Source organism: Bufo bufo, chromosome 1 (assembly GCF_905171765.1).
Source record: "Bufo bufo chromosome 1, aBufBuf1.1, whole genome shotgun sequence".
NCBI classification, from domain to species: domain Eukaryota; kingdom Metazoa; phylum Chordata; class Amphibia; order Anura; family Bufonidae; genus Bufo; species Bufo bufo.
Genome location: NC_053389.1, coordinates 561,232,964 through 561,256,549, shown reverse-complemented (window position 1 = coordinate 561,256,549; position 23,586 = coordinate 561,232,964). Strand labels below are relative to the sequence as shown.

Below are 23,586 nucleotides of genomic sequence, written 5' to 3'. Positions count from 1 at the left end.
GAATGGCCTGTATAAGTAAAAGCGTTTTAAAGTTATTACCACATAAAGTGACACATGGCCTGGGCAGAAAGGTGAAAACAGGCCCGGGGTTGAAGGGGTTAATGGCTGTATAAAACAGCACATGCACCCCAATAACACGAACGGTTTGCTGGAATTGCAGAGCTGTATAATGGCAATTTGGATCCGCAGTCAGGGCAGCAAGGTGTAATAGGGATTGTTCCTATTACCCAGACTGTAAACTCCCCTACAGAACCCTGTTCTACATAAATGCTGTGGAATGATTCCTCCCTATCCTTTCCCTACACCTTGAATAATCTTTCCCTGAACTTTTAAATCATTTTTTTTAGCACAATTAAGTTTTTCCTAGCACTGTCCCTGGCACCTGCTGACGTCTCTCCCTGCACTAAGTACACTGGAAAATGGCAGAATCCAAGATGGCTGAGGCTATTTTTTTTCTGTGACATCACAGGGCTGGCTGGCTGCTGATTGGCTGCATGCATTGCATTGTGGGTGATCCTGCGTTCCCAGGCTTCCTTGCTCCATGTCCTCACACGTGCAGCAGCCATTTTAAGCGTGAGGAAATTCGGATTCGGTGCAAATCAAATTTCTCCTGAAATTCGGATCGAATTCCACTTCGTCAACTTCGATTCACTCATCTCTAGTAATGGCACAACATAGAGCCATAAGAATAGAGGCTCCAGAATTGTTATTACATGGAGTATGCATGTAGCTATTAAAACAGGCATGTCAGGAGCGGTGTAAGGTCCTCTTTAAAATAAAATTATATACTCACCCATTTCTCCAGCAGTGTTCTCTGTGTTACTGGTCCGGTACACTCGGTACTGTTTGTTTCCAAACCACTGTAGCCATTCACTGTCCTTAGTGGTCTACAGCTGAGGAAAGCAATTGGCCAAAGCAATGAGGGGCAAAATCTAGACATATCACTTTACACATCATTGACAACTAGTGGCATAAAATACCAGGTAAATGTCCCGCATTGTGTGTTCACTATACTTTGGATTGTTCCTAGATTCTTTTACTTATTGGTTCTTTACTGGGTACTGCCCCTTGATATCAACGGAATATCAAATACATAGCTTGAATAACTGGTCAGTGCATATATAGTAATGTAGGCTTTTCCTACTTTGAGTTAACATTCTCACTTGAAATATTCTTTTCATCTATGGTATTCTCTCATTTATCATAAGAATAACTACAATGAATTCACAAGTCGTGAACAAGTAGTAAGCATCTGGTAAATACATTGCAGGGCAATGCACACTAAGTGAATGTGGAAGAAGTTTGAAATGAGCAATGGTCTTATATTAGGAGCTACAACTATGATAATCTAATTATAGAAGGAATGTCATACAAGGAGTATAGTTCTGGTTCAGTCCATTGACACAGGAAGTGCAACCACAAGTTGAATACTGATCTAATGAGCAGCGCATTAAAGTGAGATTGTCTTGCTTTGATATTTAACATCTTAATCAGTACCATTCTCTATTGTAATCAAGTACAATCTGTGTTATCGGTGCATAACATATTCATACAAGAGCATAACATGATTTTTATAATGTTATTAGAATAATCCCAGTGACTAGTTATGTAATTACATGCTGTACTGTATTTACATAACAAAAGTGTTTGCTTTAACTCATATTAACAATGTGAATTTCTGCCTGTCTCTGGAACAATGTGCTGTTGTCTTCAGGATACTCCCAGAGCTTGATCATGTTCCTCTGTGTCTTTTTAATGAATAAAATTTTCCATTTCCCCTCTGCAGTGCAAGATGGATGAAGTCTGTAACTGTAAACTGGACAGCTCGGTAAGGGTTCTCCAACTTGTATAAAATAGGAATCTGGAGCTACAGCTGTGTTTTCCCAGTTGTGATCAGTGAAAATTTTAAAAGAAAATATAATCTACAGTGATTTTGAAAAATGTACCTTTTGTAGTTTTATTTTAAGAAGGGTTTCACAGGCGAACAACGATGTATTTTTGTCTGTATACATACAATGATGAAACTAATCCTTAGTTTGAAGAAATTAAGGGGTTGCTTCAAAATGACAACTTATCTCTTATCCACAGTGTAGGGTATTCAACTGTAGCGGTCCACCTACTGAAACCTCTACCGATCACAAAAATGGTGATCATGTTACAGTACATAGTACAGTTCAATAAAGACACAAGTCCATCAAGTTCAACCAAAAGGATGGGTGAGAATGTGAATTTAGGAAAGGGCAGTGAGAACACTTTTCATAAACATAACTGTTTAATTGTAAGATATCATCTAAACCTTTTTTTAAACTGTCCACTGTTCCTGCAGTGACAACCTCCCAAAGTAGACTATTCACAGGTCTTATGGTAATGAAGCCTTGATGCCTCTGGAGACTGAACTTTTTCTTCTCCAGAAGGAGGTAGTGCCCTCTTGTCCTTTGATGTTGATTTTACATGGAAAAGATTTTCACCATATTTTTCTCACAGAGACATAGGATCCTCCTTCACAGGGGTCCCAGCCTTTAGACCCACATCTATTACTTAGCACCTATCTTGAGGTGAAGAGATGTATTTCCGGATTAACCCCCCTTTAAGTTATAATTTCTGGAATTGAATAGTGAAATCCAACTATTCAATATCTATATGTTCCAAGCTTGTAGAACATGTTTTTTTTTCTAGTTAAACAGGTACAAACCAAGGGGCTTTAATTATATATACAGTTCTGATCAAAAGTTTAAGACCACTTGAAAAATGGCAACAAATCATATTTAGCATGGCTGGATCTTAACAAGGTTCCAAGTAGAGCTTCAACATGCAACAAGAAGAAATGGGAGTGAGACAAAAGATTAGCATTTAATTTAATGAAAACAACGAATAAACTGAAACAGTCTGTTTTTCAGCTGATCAAAAGTTTAGGACCATGCATCGGCATGCTTGATGCAAGCGTTTCCATGAGGTGAGTGGGAACATTTCTCCAAGTGGTGAAGACGGCCGCATCTACTGTCTGGAACTGTTGTCCATTTTTGTAAACTTCCCTTGCCATACATCCCCAAAGGTTCTCAATTGGATTTAGATCAGGGGAACACGCTGGATGGGCCAAAAGAGTGATGTTATTCTCCTAGAAGAAGTACCTTGTCCTGCAGGCATTGTGTACTGTAACGCTGTCCTGTTGAAAAACCCAGTCGTTACCACACAGACGAGGGCCCTCAGTCATGAGGAATGCTCTCTGCAACATCTGGACATAGCCAGCGGCCGTTTGACGCCCCTGTACTTCCTGAAACTCCATTGTTCCACTGAAGGAAAAAGCACCCCAGACCAATATGGCGCCTCCTCAACTGTGGCACGTAGAAAACATCTTAGGTGGGATCTGCTTGTCATTTACAAAAATGGACAACAGTTCCAGACAGTAGATGGCCTTCTTGCGGCCGTCTTCACCACTTGGAGAAATGTTCCCACTCACCTCATGGAAACGCTTGTATCAAGCATGCCAAAACTAATTTTTGAAGTGATAAACAATAACGGCAGAACTACTCATTACTGAGTTCATGTTTGGAGATTGTATTTTTCTTTTGGGGGGGGTTTAGTTTTTTTTTTTGGAGGTGTGGCTCTAAACTTTTGATCAGCTGAAAAACAGCCTGTTTCAGTTTATTTGTTGTTTACATCAAATTGAATGCTCAAATTTTTTTTTTATCTCACTCCCATTTCTTATTGTTGCATGGTGAAGCTCTACTTGGAACCTTGTTAAGATCCAGCCATGCTAAATATAATTTTTTTGCCATTTTTCAAGTGGTCTTAAACTTTTGATCAGGATTGTACTACCAGTAGACTCTTTTCAACAGTAGATCTCAGAGCAGGGACCAGTAGATTTGATGTTAGGACATAAGCCTGTTCTCCTGTTGACTTCTACACTGAGGCGAGAAAATTATATGCTCATAGTTTTCAAATAGTAGTTTCATCCACTACTAAAAACTTCTATAGTATCTGACAGCAATGTACTGTATGCTGTAACACAAAACAAGTCAGAGTAGAGGAGTACCATAAACATGCAAAGAAATTGCTAAAGTGTCCTCCTCATGAAACATGTGCCATTCTCTGGTCCCTTGGAGGACATCTGAATTCTTCCAAAGGATGCAAGCAAACAGATCAGGACCTCAGTTTGGCAAACCACTTTCTATTAGTAGAAAAAAAAAGATGACAATTAGTTTTTTTTACAATAAAACAAGACAGTTATGTTAACTGGAATGGGAATAAAATTATCCTTTTAAAATTTACCTAATATCTTACAGCAATTGGACTGCATAATTCTTGATGATGGTGGCTTCCTAATAATGTCAAATCAAAACAGTTACAACACTCAGGTATGGCTATGAATTTTTCTTATATTTCATATCTACTGGGACATTGGCTGTAAGTTTTCAGACCTCACAGTTGTTTATATCTGCACTAAAGTATGCTGATTTGAGCCAAAAAAGGGCCTCTTCAGTTTCCTCAGAACATTTTTGAAGATAACTGTATGTGAAGTATTTATTGATTGGGTATTTAAATGTTCTTGTTGATATTTCTAAACCCAGAAACACCTTACATGTGGAAGTATTATTTTACACATAAAGTTTTGGAAAATGGATTACAGATGCTAAGCCTTTGCACAAACTTGGCATGCAGAATCGGAAGACAATATGTAGTTTATTCTTTTGACTTGCAGTGGATGACTTAAAACTTCTTATATTGTACACTAATACATTTATATTTAACTAAAGTTGTTCTATAAAACGTGATATTCTTAAACTAGACATGACTATTTTGGCAGTATTAATATGTAATATGATACTGTATATTTATCACTATGTACTATTGTACTTGTGCTGTAAAATCCTTTTCAAAATGTTCTTTTTTAATGCATGTAGGTATGTATTTTTATTAGAAATATGTCTTAATTTTTTATACTGTCAGCTCATTTTGATTCTGGTGAGCTGGAAGCTAGCTTTCTATGTTGACACATACAAAAAGATGGGTTCCTAAAAATGTAATTCAAAGGTTTGAATCTGGATACCAACAAAAAAAAAATTGCAGCTAACTATACATTTCCATTGCACTGACTGCAGGGAATATGAGGAATACATAAATGTGTTGGGTCCACCAGAACAAGAGCTGTTCTATGTTAGCAGTGTAGCAGTGTTGTACTCCATAGAAAGACATTCCTCAGAATCATGTAGAAATGGGGAAAAAAAATAATTGTAGCATGAAATAAAAATAAAAAATAACCGCCATGGTTTTTGGGGTTTTGCTTTTACAGTGTTCATTGTTCACAAAAATGAGATTATGACCTTATTCTGGAGGTCACAATTACATACCAAATTTATACACAGCTGATAAGACATACCTAGGCTTTAGAGGAGGATAATCAGAATTTTTTTTTTCATCAGTCCTCAGAACAGACTTCATCGTCATCAGACTTCAGATCAGACATCCATATTAGACCTCAGATCAGACCCCATATCAGACCTCAAATAAGACCCTCATATCAGATCTCAGATCAGACCCCCATAGCAGACCTCAGATCAGACCCCCATATCATACCTCAAATCAGACCCTCATTAGAGCTAAAATAAATTGACTCACCTCTCCTGCTCTGCCGCCACTCTGTAGATCTGTTTTTTTATATATATATATATAAAAAAAACTGAAATCTTTTTTACTATTAATTTTTAGGGGACTTGAGCATGCAAACTTCTGATCACTTCTACAATACTTTTGCAGTCTATGGAATATTTATAGGCTTCCTATTGAGCCCTGCGGCAGTCATGGCTGTCCAGGCTGTTTGCCGGGGCAGGTCCTGGAGCCTTCACAAGGTCTCAGACTTCCATAGCATCCGATTGGAACCTCGTGATTTTGTGGAGTGGGGTATTATTAGATAACAGAAGTTGCACCCTCCCTCTGTCTAACCTATTAGATGCAGTGGTCACTATTTACCACAGAATCTGAAGGGTAAAATGACCTGAATCTGCATTATCTCTAATCTCAGCCATTGCATCCTGGTGTCAGCTGTATAAAACAGTTGTGTATGCAGCAGGCTCAGCTCTTGAGCCTGCTTTATAACCTCCTTAGTGACCAGTAACGTGCATGTACAATCACAGGTAGCTAAGAGGTTTCAAGCACAACATGCCTGAGAGGTATACATAATGTCAAGAGATGAAAATAAACACCTCCAAAAAGGCTTGTTAAAAATGCTAACGCTGAAAAAAACTGTGAGGCTGCTTTCACACATAGGGTACAGCAACACAAAGTTTTTAGGATAATGTTTTGAGGCATATTTTCAGCCAAAGCCATAAGTGGATCCACCAGGAAATAGAAGTATAAATTCTTCCTTTATATTTCTGATTCCTTTTGAATCTGCTTCTGACAAAAAATCCTTCAGGTAGATCTGCTTCAAAACATTGTCCAAAAAACTCTGTGTGGCCATACCTATAGATTTGTGGTGGCACTTTTCTGTACTTTTACATCGTAATGGTATTTTTGCAGCATTTTTTTGCTGTACAAATGCTAGCTCCACCTATATTAGCTGAAGGAGAAAGCTGCATTGTCTTGCTTCTGGCTTTTTTGATATATATATATTTTTTCCTGGGCTTCTATAAAAAATGCTGCATGCTGTAGCTCTTGGTGTTTTTTCAGATGTTTTCACAACTCTTTCTAATAATAAAAAATCCTCTAGTGGTCAAGCACAGTTTGCAAAATATGCTACAAACCAGGTGACAAAACCACAGGTTACAAAACAAAAAAAGGCTTGTGGTTATTCTGGAGCCCTTACTGCTACTTAAAAACTTTAGTTTGTAATTGCAAAATATCTTTTACAGGATCTGTTCACAACACATAAACTTTTTATAAAAATATGCTTAAACAAACAGGAATTCAACAGTACACCATCTGTCAAACAGATCCATCAGAAAAAGATATTAAATTGCGGACAGCTGGCATCTGTTTGACAATAAAAGCCTAAGGGTATATCACAGTACACCTATTTTGGTGTACAGACTTGTATGTCTGCCATGGTCCATAATTGTGGTGTGAGTAGCAAGCCAAGATAAAAAATAAAAAAATAATGACATTTTAAAATATATTTTTGTTATTTCTAGGTTGGCAGATTCTTTGGAGAGATTGACCCAAGTTTGATGAGAAAGCTTGTCAACATTTCTGTATACGCATTTAATAAGTCTTATGACTACCAGTCTGTATGTGATAAAGGTGAAGAGCCAGCAAAAACAGCTGCCCCTCGCTCTGTGTTTGTGGTAAGTAATATACTAAGCACTTAAAGAGCATCTGTCAGTATGATCAGACATATACCTGGCATACAGTGTTCATTTTCATTTTAGGACATGGTCAGATATCATAGTCACATATCAGAACAATAGCAGTATGAGGCAAAATACTCACCCTGACACCTGACCCTGACAACTGACCCTGACTCCTGACCCTGACTCCTGACCCCTGAATCCTGACCCTGACTCCTGACTCTGACTCCTTACCCTGACTTTGATATTTGACTCTGACACCTGAGTTTCACTTCATATGCTCTTCATAGGTCAGGGTCAAAGTCAGAATGAGTTATAGATATACTGTGTATTTGTATGCTAAATCACACAACCAAATGAAGTCTATAGCTGAGCTTCTGGCTATGTCCCTAAAATGCTGTAAGCTAACATGTCACAGTGTTATATGAGTGCATAGCTCAGTGCTTAGTTTACTGGTTTGTACACTGGAGTTTCTGCGTTCAAAACCCATTAGCAACCTTAAAACAACACGTTAATGTTTTTAAACATTAGATAAGAGACAAATTTAAGTGATGTGTGACGCTGATGTCTGACTTTCCTGACTAGTCAGCGTCACAATGACTTTTAGGTTTACTGTATTTTTGTATGCTAAATCACATAGATGAAGCAAATCCCAGTCTAATATTAGGCAAGCCTTTAGCTCAGTAGTAAGGCTCTTGTCTCATATAGTGTTCCTGGGTTCAAAACCCCTTTCAGCCTTTAAAAAAAATTACATTTTTATTAAGCCCTAGATAAGCGACAAGTGATGTGTGACGCTGATATCTGACTTTCTTCACTGGTCAGCATCAGCATCACAATGACTTTTAGGGTTATTGTATTTTTGGTATACTAAATCTCATAGATGAAGAAAATTAGAAAAATTGATGTCTAATGCAATAGCTCAGTGGTAAGACACTTGCTTTACATGCAGTGTTACTGGGTTCAAAACCCTTTTTGGGCTTTTAATTAAATTTATATTTTATTGAGCCCTATATAAAAGACAAATTCAAGTGATGTGTGATGTAACTAGTCTTTATTTACTTTATTAAGAGTACATGGGCAGCGCTATAGTAAGGGGGACACTAATTTACTGTGTCTTCATCTATTTCCAGGTGACTGAAGGCTATTTCATTTTCTTGTTATCTTGAAAGAGTCACTGTACAATACAATAATGTATTCTTATATCTTAGGAAGGAGTCAGATTATCAGATGTGTAATTAACTTTATTGAAATTATTTGTAGGAATCCACTCAAACATAAGATGCAAAGATATGACCACTAGGAGTCTCACTAGTCAACTGTCTGTGGTTAGGCATGGTCCAGCTCTCCCAGCAAATACAGGCAGGAGGAAGTGTGTGAGTGTTCCAGAGTAGCTGATGCTGCAGGAGACTTGCAGAATTCACTACCTCCTCACAGATCTGCAAACCAACTTATCTTCTAAATGTGCTCTCCCTCTGATATCTTATATGGCTTAGACATTAATTTATCTCTCTCAAGTGTGTATGTAGCTATTAGTAAGAATCACTATTTTTCTGGGACTCCTGAAAAAGTTGAGTAGTCACTATATGCAGAACTGTGTCCTTGCTTATACATACCTACTGTCTATATGTGTATTATGCACACAGCGTGCTATAGCTTCACCACACTGAGATCTGATCAGAAAGCTAATATTCATATTACTGCTTTATTCACAGGCACAATATAAGAATTAGTGATTATCGAGCATGCTAGGCCGAACACCAGTATACCGAGTGTACTCGAGCGCCATGCTCGAGTCTCCTCCCCACACGTTTGTTGGCTGCTACGCAGCCAATAAACGTGCAGGTGAGTACTGCCACTCAATGTAATGCCGTAGCCATGTTGGTTACTGGCATTACAGTGATTGGCTGTCCAGAACGCATCATCGGGTGCTATAAAGCATCCAATGACTTGTGGTTTGGCCAGTCTTAGTCAGGGAGAGCTGTGCTGTAGCAGGGACAGATAGTGTAGGGAATTGAATTTTATTTTTTGGTTAGACAGGGTTGGTGTTAGAGACCCAAAAGTCTTTTTAAGGACTATTGTTGTGTCTGGCAGCAATATATATTTTTAGCACAACCTGCACTAAATTGCGTGCGATTAGAGACCCAAAAGTCCTTTTAAGGGCTATTGTATCTGGCAGCAATATATATTTTTAGCGCAACCTGCGGTAAATTGCATGCAATTCTTAGAGACCCAAAAGTCCTTTAAAGGACTATTGTTGTATCTGGCAGCAATATATATTTTTAGCGCAACCTGCTCTAAATAGCTTGCAATTATTTGGCCGCTGCAGACAGCGACATTATCTGCACTACATCTCCTGTGTAACTTGTGCGCAGCCTAAAAATATCTGTGACATCCAGTCTACTTTTTCCGTAGACGGTGTCCGCTGCAGGCAGTTACATTTCCTGCGCTACATCTCCTGTATAAATTTTGTGCATCCTAAAAATATCTGTGACATCCAGTGTACTATTTCCGTAGACGCTGCAGACAGCGACATTATCTGCGCTACATCTCCTGTTTAACGTGTGTGCATACTAAAAATATCTGTGACATCCAGTGTACTTTTTACATAGATGGTGTCCGCTGTGGATATAAAAATATCAGTGACATTCAGTGTAATTTTTTCACTGCTGGTGGCAGCGACATTACCTGCGCTACATCTCCTGTATAACGTTTGCGCATCATAAATATCAGCAATATTCCCTGTAATTTTTTATTAGCCGCTGGTGACAGCGACATTACCTGCGCTACATCTCCTGTATAACGCTTGCGCATTATAAATATCAGTGATATTCCTGTAATTTTTTATTAGCCGCTGGTGCACATCCTAAATATCAGTGCCATTCAGTTTCATTTATTTGCGCATACACTTACAAAACCTGCGCTACTGTACGTGTGACATACTTGCAAGCATATATACCATTTATTATATAGAAGAAGAGCAGTAAGGGACAGGGAAGTGGCCATGCTGCTGATGGTGCACGCAGAGGCCGTGGCCCTGGGCACGTTGAAATTGTGCCTGCTGCCAGAGCACAACAAACAAACTCATCCACGATACCTATCTTCATGTCCCAGTTTGCAGGGCGGTGCAGGACACCACTCTCGAAGTCAGACCAGTGCAACAAGGTGGTCAGTTGGATTGCAGCAGATAATGCTTCCAGTCAGTTAAGCACCACCATGTCTTTCACAAAGTCCAGTCTCAGTAGCCAAGAGTCTGGTCAACAGAATCCTCATCCTGATCCTCCCTCCTCCCACTATGGAGAGTCTTGGCAAACAAATGATCCCACACTCGGATATTCCGAGGAGCTCTTTTCATCGCCATTCCTTGATTTGGGCCTCTCGCCAAGCCTGCTTATAGAGGGACATGAGTTAATCGTGTGCACTGATGCCCAAACTCTTGAGCATTCACAGTCACAAGAAGATGACGGTGGTGAACGGCAAGTAGTGTTTCACCAGGTGGATGATGATGTTGAGACACAGTTGCAAATAAGTCAATGGCAATTAGTGTCTCAAGAGGTTGATGATGAGGATGAGACACAGTTGTCAATAAGTGAGGTTTTTGTTAGGTCAACAAGTCAGGAGGATGACCAGAGTGAGGAAGTGGACAAGGAGGTGGTAGATGATGAAATCACTGACCCAACCTGGGAAAGTGGCAAGCCCAGCGAGGACAGCAGTACAGACGGGGAGGGATCCACAGCACCACAACAGTCTGGAAGAGGCAGTGGGGTGGCAAAAGGGAGAAGGCAGGCCACACCAAACAGGCCCGCAACTGTTCCCCGGAGCACCCCCTTGCGGCAATCTCCCTTGCCAAGGGCTAGGTGTTCCGCAGTCTGGCGCTTTTTTGAGGAAAGTGCGAACAATAAAAGAATTGTCATTTGCAACCTGTGCCATACCAAAATAAGCCAGCAACCTCACCAGCACCAGCATGATCCACCACATGGCATCAAAGCACCCTAATAGGTGGTCCGAACGCCTGGGTCCACAATTAGTGTCTGCGGATCACACCACTGCCTCCTCTTTCCCTGTGTTACGTGCTGGCCAATCCCCTGTCCAAGACGCAAGACCGGATACCTCCCGCCCTGCACCTTCGCAAGCACCATCAGCTAGCACATCCACTTATGTGTCCCACCGCAGCGTACAGATGTCCATACTTCAGGCCTTTGAACGAAAGCAGAAATACCAGCCACCCACCCACAGGCCATAGCATTAAATGTGCACCTTTCCAAATTGCTGGCCCTGGAAATGTTGCCATTTAGGCTTGTGGACACTGAGGCTTTCCACAGCCTGATGGCGGCTGCGGTCCCTTGATAGTCAGTCCCCAGCCGCCATTATTTTTCCCAGTGTGCCATCCCTGCTTTACACCAGCATGTGTCCCATAACATCACCCGTGCCCTGACCAACACAGTTATTGGGAAGATCCACTTAATAACTGACACATGTACAAGTGCTTGTGGCCAGGGATGCTACGTTTCCCTGACGGAACACTGGGTGAACGTTGTGGGGGTTGGGAGCGAATCGTACTCTGGGATGGCACAGGTGCTACCGACGCCAAGGATTGCGGGCCCTACTTCCATCAGGATTTCTGCCACCATGTTTATTAGTGACTGCAACCCCCTCTTCTCCTCCTCCACCTCCTCATCCTCTTCCACCTCTGGATAATCATCTTGCAGCACCAATCAGCCATCAGTCAGTAGCTGGAAGCAGTGTAGCACTGCAGTGGGAAAGCGGCAACAAGCCGTGCTTAAACTAAAATATTTAGGTGACAAACAGCACACCTCCGCAGAGCTGTGGCAGGGTATAAGGAACCAGACTGAGATTTGGCTCTCGCCACTCAACCTACAACCAGGCATGGTTGTGTCTAAAAATAGCCGTAACTTGGTGGCGGCTTTGGAGCTCGCCAAGCTCACACACATATGCCTAGCCCACGGGTTCAACTTAGTAATTCAGCGGTTTATCAAAGCCTACCCCATTTTGTCTGAGCTACTGGTGAAGGTGCATCACGTGTTTGCCCATTTCCAAAAGTCATCTACAGTCGTGGCCAAAAGTTTTGAGAATTACATAAATATTGGAAATTGGAAAAGTTGCTGCTTAAGTTTTTATAATAGCAATTTGCATATACTCCAGAATGTTATGAAGAGTGATCAGATGAATTGCATAGTCCTTCTTTGCCATGAAAATTAACTTAATCCCAAAAAACCCTTTCCACTGCATTTCATTGCTGTCATTAAAGGACCTGCTGAGATAATTTCAGTAATCGTCTTGTTAACTCAGGTGAGAATGTTGACGAGCACAAGGCTGGAGATCATTATGTCAGGCTGATTGGGTTAAAATGGCAGACTTGACATGTTAAAAGGAGGGTGATGCTTGAAATCATTGTTCTTCCATTGTTAACCATGGTGACCTGCAAAGAAACGCGTGCAGCCATCATTGCGTTGCATAAAAATGGCTTCACAGGCAAGGATATTGTGGCTACTAAGATTGCACCTCAATTAACAATTTATAGGATCATCAAGAACTTCAAGGAAAGAGGTTCAATTCTTGTTAAGAAGGCTTCAGGGCGTCCAAGAAAGTCCAGCAAGCGCCAGGATCGTCTCCTAAAGAGGATTCAGCTGCGGGATCGGAGTGCCACCAGTGCAGAGCTTGCTCAGGAAAGGCAGCAGGCAGGTGTGAGCGCATCTGCATGCACAGTGAGGCGAAGACTTTTGGAAGATGGCCTGGTGTCAAGAAGGCCAGCAAAGAAGCCACTTCTCTCCAAAAAAAACATCAGGGACAGATTGATCTTCTGTAGAAAGTATGGTGAATGGACTGCTGAGGACTGGAACAAAGTCATATTCTCCGATGAAGCCTCTTTCCGATTGTTTGGGGCATCTGGAAAAGGGCTTGTCCGGAGAAGAAAAGGTGAGCGCTACCATCAGTCCTGTGTCATGCCAACAGTAAAGCATCCTGAGACCATTCATGTGTGGGGTTGCTTCTCATCCAAGGGAGTGGGCTCACTCACAATTTTGCCCAAAAACACAGCCATGAATAAAGAATGGTACCAAAACACGCTCCAACAGCAACTTCTTCCAACAATCCAACAACAGTTTGGTGAAGAACAATGCATTTTCCAGCACGATGGAGCACCATGCCATAAGGCAAAAGTGATAACTAAGTGGCTCGGGGACCAAAACGTTGACATTTTGGGTCCATGACCTGGAAACTCCCCAGATCTTAATCACATTGAGAACTTGTGGTCAATCCTCAAGAGGCGGGTGGACAAACAAAAACCCACTAATTCTGACAAACTCCAAGAAGTGATTATGAAAGAATGGGTTGCTATCAGTCAGGAATTGGCCCAGAAGTTAAGTGAGAGCATGCCTAGTCGAATTGCAGAGGCCCTGAAAAAGAAGGGACAACACTGCAAATACTGACTCTTTGCATAAATGTCATGTAATTGTCGATAAAAGCCTTTGAAACGTATGAAGTGCGTGTAATTATATTTCACTACATCACAGAAACAACTGAAACAAAGATCTAAAAGCAGTTTAGCAGCAAACTTTGTGAAAACTAATATTTTTGTCATTCTCAAAACTTTTGGCCACGACTGTACAGCTGCTTCCGGTCTGGCAATACTGCAGCAGCGCTTGTAATTGCTAGCTCACTAACTGTTGAGCAACATTAGCTTGCGCTGGAACTCCACGTTTCACATGTTGGCCAGGCTTTGTGAGCAGAAGAGGGCAGTAGTGGAATACCAGCTGCAACATGGTCGTCGCCTTTCCAGTCAGCTTCCCGTCTTCACAACGGACGAGTGGGCATGGATGTCTGACCTCTGTGAGGTTTTGCACAACTTTGAGGAATCAACACAGATGGTGAGCAGTGATGCTGCTATTATCATGCTTTGCATGTGAAAGAGGTGGAAATGGGGGAAGACAGTACACAGGGTGAGAGCCAGACCACCCTCCGTTCATCTTCTCAGCGTGATTTGGTTGATGATGATGAGTAGGAGCAGGAGACGGTTGCCTCTGCTACAGTCTGTTTGGACTCTGGCACACATGGCTGACTTTATGTTATGCTGCCTTTCCTGTGACACTCGCGTTATATGCATTTTGGCCAGCACTGATTACTGGTTGTTCACCCTTCTCGACCCCCGCTACAAAGAGAACTTCTCATCCCTCATTTCTGTGGTGGAGAGAACTATCAAAATGGTGCAATAACAGAAGTTTCTTGTGGAAAAATTTCCAGCTGACAACGCTGGCAGCAGAGTACGTAGTTCCTTGGGAAACCGAGGAGGGGAGACAAGGGGAACACACAGCAGTTCCAACAGAGGCAAGGCAACACTCAAGGCCTGGGAAATTTTCATGACACTCCGCCAGCAACCTCACCCTGATGCGCGGCCTAGTGTCACAAGGAGAGAAAAGTTTTGGAAGATGGTGAAGGAGTAGGTAGCAGACCGTGTCAGCATCCTCAATGAGCCCTCTGTGCCTTGGGTGTCCAAGCTGGACACGTGGCACAAACTGGCGCTCTACGCCTTGGAGGTGCTGGCCTGCCCTGCCGCCAGCATTTTGTCAGAGCGGGTATTTAGTGCTGCTGGGGGCAGCTCGGCAGCATGGTCAGCTCGGCAGCATGCCCTTGCCCCTAATGTTTTAGAGGGTCAGCTCAGCAGCAGACCCTCACCCCTAATTTTTTTGATCAGCAGATCAGCAGCAGGCCCTCGCCCCTAATGTTTTAGAGTATCACCAGCAGTCCCTTGCTCCTAATGTTTTTGAGGGTCACCAGCAGGCCATCAATTATAATTTTTCAAGGGTGTGTATGATGCCCTCCTTTATGTGTAATAAAGGATGTATTCAAGTGCTGGTTTCCTTGTAATTTTTGGTAGCCCTTTCACTCAGTGCATAGGCTTTTTGAGTGTATGAGTCCCACTACCTGAACAATTGTACCACAATGTGAATAAAGCCCTCCTTTAAGTGATATACAGGTTGTATCGGAGTGCCTCTTCCTTGTAATTTTTGGCAGCACTTAAACTTTATAAACAAGTAAATATATAGGAAAGAATGTCTCCTAACAATTTTTCCTCTAAAATTGATTTTATCTTCGGTTTTGTGCGTATTATTGTCAGTCTGTAAAATTGGCGTACTACTCAGACAACATCATTCCCAGCAGCGACCTGAGAGTCCAAGATGCATCCAGACATCCTCCCCATGCTGTTCCCGAACCATTTCAGTGGTGTTTCCATCAATTTCTGACACTTTCATGTGACCAGACACCCTCCCCTCTTCAGATCAGGGGGTGTCTGGTTTAATGCTCGGGTTCTCCCATTGACTTCCATTGTGCTTTGGTGCTCGGTGCTCAATACACACTAATAAGAATACATTATTGTATTATATAGTGACTCAAGACAACAAAAAATGAAATAGTTATCAGTCACCTGGAAATAGATGAAGATACAGTAAATTAGTGCCCCCCCTTTACTATAGCGTTACCCATGTACTCTTAATAAAATAAAAAAGGACTACTTACATCATACATCACTTGAATTAGTCTCTTATCTAGGGCTCAAAAAATATAAATTTTATTGAAAGCCTAAAAAGGGTTTTGAACCCAGGAACACTGCATAAAAAAAGCAAGTGTCTTACCACTGATCTATTGCTTTAGACACTAATGTTTATGATTTTCTTCATCTATGAGATTTAGTTTACTAAAAATACAATGAACCTAAAAGTCATTGTAACGCTGACGCTGACCAGTAAAGAATGTCAAATATCAACGTCACACATCACTTGAATTTGTCTCTTATCTAGGGCTTAATAAAAAGTTTTGTTTTTTTTAAAGGCTGAAAGGGTCTTTGAACCCAGGAACAATATATGAGGCAACAGCCTTACTACTGAGATAAAGGCTTGCCTAATTTCTTCATCTATGTGATTTAGCATACAAAATACAGTAAACCTTAAAGTAATTGTGACGCTGACTAGTCAGGAAAGTCAGACATCAACGTCACACATCACTTGAATTTGTCTCTTATCTAATATGACATGTTAGCTTACAGCATTTCAGACACATAGCCAGAAGCTCAGCTATAGACTTTCTTTAGTTGTGTGATTTAGTATACACATACACAGTATATCTATAACTCATTATGACTTTGACCCTGACCTATGAAGAGCATAAGTCAAACTCAGATGTTAGAGCCAAATATCAAAGTCAGGGGTCAGGAGTCAGGAGTCAGGGTCAGGTGTCAGAGTCAGGTGTCAGGGTCCGTTATCAGAGTCGGGTGTCAGGGTCAGGTTTCATGTTTAGGTGTCAGGGTCAGGTATCAGTGTCAGGTGTCAGGTTCAGATGTCAGGGTCAGGGTCAGGGTCAGGTATCAGTGTCAGGTGTCAGGTTCAGATGTCAGGGTCAGGTGTCAGGGTCAGGTATCAGGGTCAGGGTCAGGTGTCAGGGTGAGTATTTTGCCTCACACTGACATTATTCTGATATGTGACTATGATATCTGACCATGTCCTAAAATTAACACTGTTATAGGCATGTTGCCTGGTAAGATTGAGCGTGCTGATTAAAATGCTACCTTTATTAGGTTTCTATATTGCCCTAGTGTCTAAAAATTACTCTTTTTATAATTATGCAAATTAGATGAGTCGGCTAGAGCCCTTTGGGCACCAGTTTTGTAACACCTCTGTCAGAAAGCAGCAGCAGAACCACTGCATAATCGCCAAGACACAGAGCCGTGGCACAGATGTGAGAAGACTGGGATATCCCTGTCATACCAGGGGGAAGGGGGACTGGCTATAATAGAGGGGTATTGCAAAACAAGTGTCCCAAGGGCTGTAGCTAGCCCCTTGGTGTTTGAATCATCTAATTTGCATAAATGTAAAAATAGTGATTTCTAGACAAAGAGGCCACTTAGAAGCATAATTAAGGTAGTATTTTTTATCAATGTGATCAACCCTACCAGATAGTATACCTGGTTTCATGAGGTTGATCATGGTAACAGATTCTATTTAATAACAAATGTATTACTGTTATTTTGGTAACACATATGTCCTTTCATTGTAGCCCACCATAGCAGATCTTCTAAATCTTGGATGGTGGGCTTCTGCTGCTGCTTGGTAAGTTTTGTAAACTGTAGGACCTTGGTAACAAAAGTAAATTTATGTTTGTTATTTCCTTTCTGCTAAGACATATAATAATTATATGGGGTTCCCTTTCTTGCAACCCCCCTCTGTTAGCCGCTAACACAATCACAGTCTAACCTCAGCAAACAGGCTGCTGTACTTGCCCAGACATTGTGACTTTGTCAAACAGCTAATTGAGAATCTGACCACACTATACTACAGTTATATTGATGGCCTATCATAAAGGCTGGATATCCCCTTTAAAACGGTTCTCTGGGAATGATTTAAATGGCTGTCAGCAACCTGTCCTAGAATGTGAGTAAGACTGGTTGCCACAACTTGCGGAGCTGCCTAGTGGATTGACTAGGTGGGACCTCACTACACATTATACTCCCGCACTTCCATATACTACATATTGATGAGGGTTCCCAGGGGTGCACTTAGCCTTTCTGCTGCCTTAGGTGAAAACTGAAACGGCGCCTTCTACCCTTCCCAATGTAAACTACTTAACCTAACCACTTCGCTTCAGGCCATGACCCATCGGCTGCCCCCCTCTTGCCCCCCCCCCCCCCTTGAAGCGATTGCCTCACCTGGCCTCATTGGTGGGGCACTTCTGAGAGTTCCTGTCAGGCTACTAAGTTATGATAGAATATCATAGGCAGGATCACATCATTACCATCTATTGTAGTGCAGTGTGTAGTGAGTTGTGTTGCTTTAATCAATGGTCTAGTACATCCAGTAGTAATATTCTGGCTTTCTCCATCAATTTAAGGATTTTCCACCAATTATTGCTTTCTTGAATAGTTAATTAATTGCTAATAAACATTTGTTTCAGGTCTATATTGCAACAGCTGTTCTTGAGCCTTACTTTCCCACGGTATAATGAAGCAGGTAAGTGTGGTTCTCATTAGTAGCACTATTTATTATGTTTTATAAATAGGTATAAGTATTATTTTTTGTAAATTATGCAAAATTATTTAATTAAATATTTTATGGCAATGAAAGTTATGAAAGGAGCTTAACATAACACATAATGTAAAAATGTTTGCATCCTTCCAAATAATACATATTTCATAATTGTGACATTTTAAAATTTACAAAGTTAAAAGGTTATTCCATTCTCCTAAAGTGATGGTGGTCTACCACAAGGACATGCCATTTGTGATTAGTGGGCTCCCTTTACAGCAGCACTCCTGGTCACCAGTTGTGCAGGGACCTGTAACTCTGGTCCATTCAATTAACTGGAACTGTGTTGAAGTTTCCTGCTAGCTGGGTACAACAGTATGTAGGAAGAAATTTGAGGGGGAAATTCTGGAAATGCAGATCCCACGTGGGCACCTTCTCATACATCTGGTGGGAATGTTAGAAGATTCAGTAATTCTGGAGAGTATGCAGAAACTATACTCTGCAGTATGCAAAATTATGCTCCATTTCACAACTGCCCTGATCCTTCAGTGTGCACCCTTAGATCACTTTTGGCCCACAGAAGGATAACTCATCATTATTCACATTTTCTCAGTATCTGAACTTTTAGAGGGACACGATTAGCAACATTATTTGTGAACACTTACCATATTTTTCGCCCCATAAGACGCCCCCCCCCCAAAGTGGGGGGAAATGCCCCTGCGTCTTATGGGGTGAATACTAATGAAGTGCTTCCATTATGGAAGCGCTTCATTAGTACCGGAGGTCCGGGAAGCGGTGAAGGTACTGTACTCACCGCCTTCCTGGTTCTTGGCTCGGCTATCGGCTGTGCAGGGCTGCGCACAGCGTGAGGGCGCTCTGTGACCTCACACTGTGCACCGCGATACACAGCCGACAGCAGGATGAAGTGGATTGTGATGGTGAGGAGCTGTGGCATCCAGGAGCAGGAGAGGTAAGTGAGTTTTTTAAAAATTTTATTTGCACTGGGGGCTGATGGCTGACATATAGGGGTTGATATATGGGGCTGATGGCTGACATATAGGGGCTGATGGCTGACATATAGGGGCTGATGGCTGACATATAGGGGCTGATAGCTGACATATAGGGGCTGCTAGCTGACATATGGGGACTGATGGCTGACATATAGGGGCTGAATATATGGGGCTGATGGCTGACATATAGGGGCTAATGGCTGACATATGGGGGCTGATGGCTGGCATATAGGGGCTGATTGCTGGCATATGGGGGCTGATGACTGACATATGGGGGCTGCTGGCTGACATATGGGGGTTGATGGCTGACATATGGGGGCTGATGGCTGACATATGGGGGCTTATAGATGGCTGAAGGTTGGGGGGTTGATCTGAGGCATTGGTGGTATGATCTGAGGTCTGATTGACATTTGGGGTCTGATCTGAGGTCTGATTGACATTGGGGGTCTGATTGGGGCTGTAAGCTGAGGTCTGATTAACTTTGGGGGTCTAGGTGTAATGGAAAATATATTTTTCTTATTGTTCTCCTCTAAAACCTAAGTGCGTCTGATGGACCGGTGCGTCTTATAGGGTGAAAAATACGGTAATTGTAAAATGGATGGATGGTTTTCTGGATAGTCATTCCATGTATTTTACTTCCTGTCCTGGTTTTTTAACTTCATTCCTTGTTTGGACTTTTAGAAAAGCAAACAGTCTTGCTTGACCTTCTCAATCAAACCATTCACTCTATCCATAAAAGGAAGGGGCATAAATGACTCTTTTAGAGCATCACACATTACACTGATAAATGCATTGTTTTTCTGTGAGCATCCTTCAGCCTATCAAGATAACATTAGAGCTACAGTATCATGCTGTTATCCCAATTCTACAATCTACTGTTATACTAGCAGATAAGTTCTTTAAGGCATAATATTGCTGGAATGAAAAAGAAAAACAGACAAATCCATCGTCACTGAAGACAATAGGACCTTTCTTCCTTACAGGTTTGGTCTGCTAAAATGGATTCCCTGGCCAGAAATGAAAAACTAGCCAGCTGAGATCTCAGGGGACATGAACTTTATAAAGAGACATGGGGCATTTCCCTTTCCTATAGATCCTCTGCAACATGAACTCACTATTGTCTTAATTTGCCCATGGTCAACTCAGCTCCCAAGGATCCCTCCTTGCTTTTAGGACTTGTTCTTGCTTAACCTTCCAGCAACCATAACCAGGATATTCCCAATATATCCAGACTATTAAAAGATGCTTTAGAATGAAGATGTATTCCTTCTCCTCTTCCTTTACCTTCCCACCTCCACCTGCACCCCCAGCCTAGAAGTCAGGACTCAATTCAAATTAATGGTCACTTATCTAGGAACTTTGTAAATATTTTATCTGTCTACTTTAACCCCTTTGTCAACTCTGTTCTACATGCACAGTATGTCATAGGTGCACAAAGGGTGTATGGAGTGAACTTAGTTATAGGGTGCTGTGCAGTATATTGTGCAAGCAATTACGTCCATAATGGTTCAAGTACCCTCGGAGGTCTAAGAAAAGATGAAATAATAACATGTTAAAAAAAAAAGAAATGCATATTAAAATAAGAAAATATATACATTGTGCAATGTATGCACCACTGCACAACCTCAGTGTTTGCTTACTGAGAGAAAAGTAATGCAACAAAGGAAAGATCCCATAATGGCAGGGATTTTACTCTATATAAGGAGCAAAAGTCACTGGGAAGCCTTAGCCTACAGTTCACTAATATAATTCAACTCAAATGCTTCATATAATATTAGTATTATTATCATGACATTTCAGTAAAAGTTCGGGTTCGGGGTTCGGCGAGTTAATGACGCTTTTTGAAAGGCTGCAGAGCAGCCACTCAACAAGCGTTTATCTCTGTGCCCTTAGAAGCCATCACTCTGCTCTGATTAGTGTAAGGAGAGGATGCTGCTGCTGTGAAAGAGAGAATAGGACAGAATCTTTAATCAGAAGTGCTTGTTAGGCTACTTTCACACTAGCGTTCGGAGCGGATCCGTCTGATGTTTCATCAGACGGATCCGCTCCGATAATGCAGACGTTCGCATCCGTTCAGAACGGATGCGTCTGCATTAAAACTTAGAAAATTTTCTAAGTGTGAAAGTTGTCTGAGCGGATCCGTTCAGACTTTACATTGAAAGTCAGTGGGGAACGGATCCGCTTGAAGATTGAGCCATATTGTGTCATCTTCAAGCGGATCCGTCCCCATTGACTTACATTGTAAGTGTGGACGGATCCGCTCGCCTCCGCACGGCCAGGCGGACACCCGAACGCTGCAAGCAGCGTTCAGGTGTCCGCTCACTGAGCGGAGCGGAGGCTGAACGCTGGCAGGCGGATGCATTCTCAGTGGATCCGCCTCCACTGAGAATGCATTGGGGCCAGACGGATGCGTTCGGGACCGCTCGTGAGCCCCTTCAAACGGTGCGCACGAGCGGACACCCGAACGCTAGTGTGAAAGTAGCCTTAACTCGGCGATCTACCTAGATTTTGTTTTGTGGGTGCAGTGCACAATCTTTTTACCCTGCCCTGAGCCCAGTGATACAGAAAAATAACTTATATCCGTCTGTTAGTTAGGTGGACGTCGGCAGCCATTTTATGCAAGTTCTGTGAACAGCACAGCATATGTGCATTTGTGACAGTCAAATAGAAGCTTGAACTACTGCAATTATATTCTGGGTTTAAAAAAAATCACCAATTTTGGCAAGACCCTACATCAATTTTACAACTCTTGCTGTATCTGTCAGTGTGAAATTCAAGCGTTATATACTGCTGTCTGTTAGTAAAAAAAACACCCATTTTGGGCAAAGTACTTAATATTGCAGCCTTTGATGTATCTGTGATTGTTAAAAACAAGCTTGAAATACTTTAATAATTTTCTTTGTTTTAAAAAACACCGATTTTTGGCAATACCCTACATCTGAGGCCTCTGCCGCATTAGTCAGTGTGCAATTTAAGCTAGAAATACATCAATAATTTTCTGGGTTTTAAAAAAATACCCATTTTTGGCAATACCCTCCATCTGGGGCCTCTGCCACATTAGTCAGTGTGCAATTTAAGCTAGAAATACAGCAATAATTTTCTGGGTATTAAAAAACACCCTTTTTGGGCAAAATACTCAATTTTACAGCTATTGCTGCATCTGTCAGTGTGAAATTCAAGCGTTATATACTGCTGTCATATTCTGTTAGTAAAAAAAACACCCATTTTGGGGCAAAGTACTTAATATTGCAGCATTTGCTGCATCTGTGATTGTTAAAAACAAACTTTAAATACTTCTATAATTTTCTGGGTTTTAAAAAACACAAATTTTTGGCAATACCCTCCATCTGGGGCCTCTGCCGCGTTAGTCAGTGTGCAATTTAAGCTAGAAATACAGCAATAATTTTCTGGGTATTAAAAAACACCCTCTTTGTGCAAAATACTCAATTTTACAGCTATTGCTGCATCTGTCAGTGTGAAATTCATGCGTTATATACTGCTGTCATATTCTGTTAGTAAAAAAACACCCATTTTGGGGCAAAGTACTTAATATTGCAGCCTTTGCTGCACCTGTGATTGTTAAAAACAAACTTTAAATACTTCAATAATTTTCTGGGTTTTAAAAAAAACACAAATTTTTGGCAATACCCTCCATCTGGGGCCTCTGCCGCATTAGTCAGTGTGCAATTTAAGCTAGAAATACAGCAATAATTTTATGGTTTTTTAAAAACACCCTTTTTGGGCAAAATACTAAATTCTACAGCCCTTGTTGCATCTGTCAGTGTGAAATTCATTCGTTTTATACTGTTGTCATATTCTGTTATTAAAAAAAATCACCCATTTTAGGCAAAGTACTTAACATGGTAGCCTTTGCTGCATCTGTGATTGTTAAAAACAAACTTGAAATACTTCAATAATTTTCTTTGTTTTAAAAAAACACCCATTTTTGACAATACCCTCCATCTGGGGCCTCTGCCGCATTAGTCAGTGTGCAATTTAAGCTAGAAATACAGCAATAATTTTATGTTTTTTTAAAAACACCCTTTTTGGGCAAAATACTAAATTCTACAGCCCTTGTTGCATCTGTCAGTGTGAAATTCATTCGTTTTATACTGTTGTCATATTCTGTTATTAAAAAAAATCACCCATTTTAGGCAAAGTACTTAACATGGTAGCCTTTGCTGCATCTGTGATTGTTAAAAACAAACTTGAAATACTTCAATAATTTTCTTTGTTTTAAAAAAACACCCATTTTTGACAATA

General features: G+C 41.2%; 1 protein-coding gene across 1 annotated transcript in view; it reads left to right on the top strand.

Moving 5' to 3' along the window:
• The window catches only part of CACNA2D1 (calcium voltage-gated channel auxiliary subunit alpha2delta 1), a 1,018,968-nt gene that overhangs the window by 971,467 nt on the left and 23,915 nt on the right, over window positions 1-23,586 (top strand). Inside the window, 5 exon segments of the mRNA XM_040413129.1 lie at window positions 1,787-1,828; window positions 4,284-4,355; window positions 7,128-7,280; window positions 17,349-17,401; window positions 18,243-18,298. Coding sequence (XP_040269063.1) covers window positions 1,787-1,828; window positions 4,284-4,355; window positions 7,128-7,280; window positions 17,349-17,401; window positions 18,243-18,298 — 376 coding nt within the window.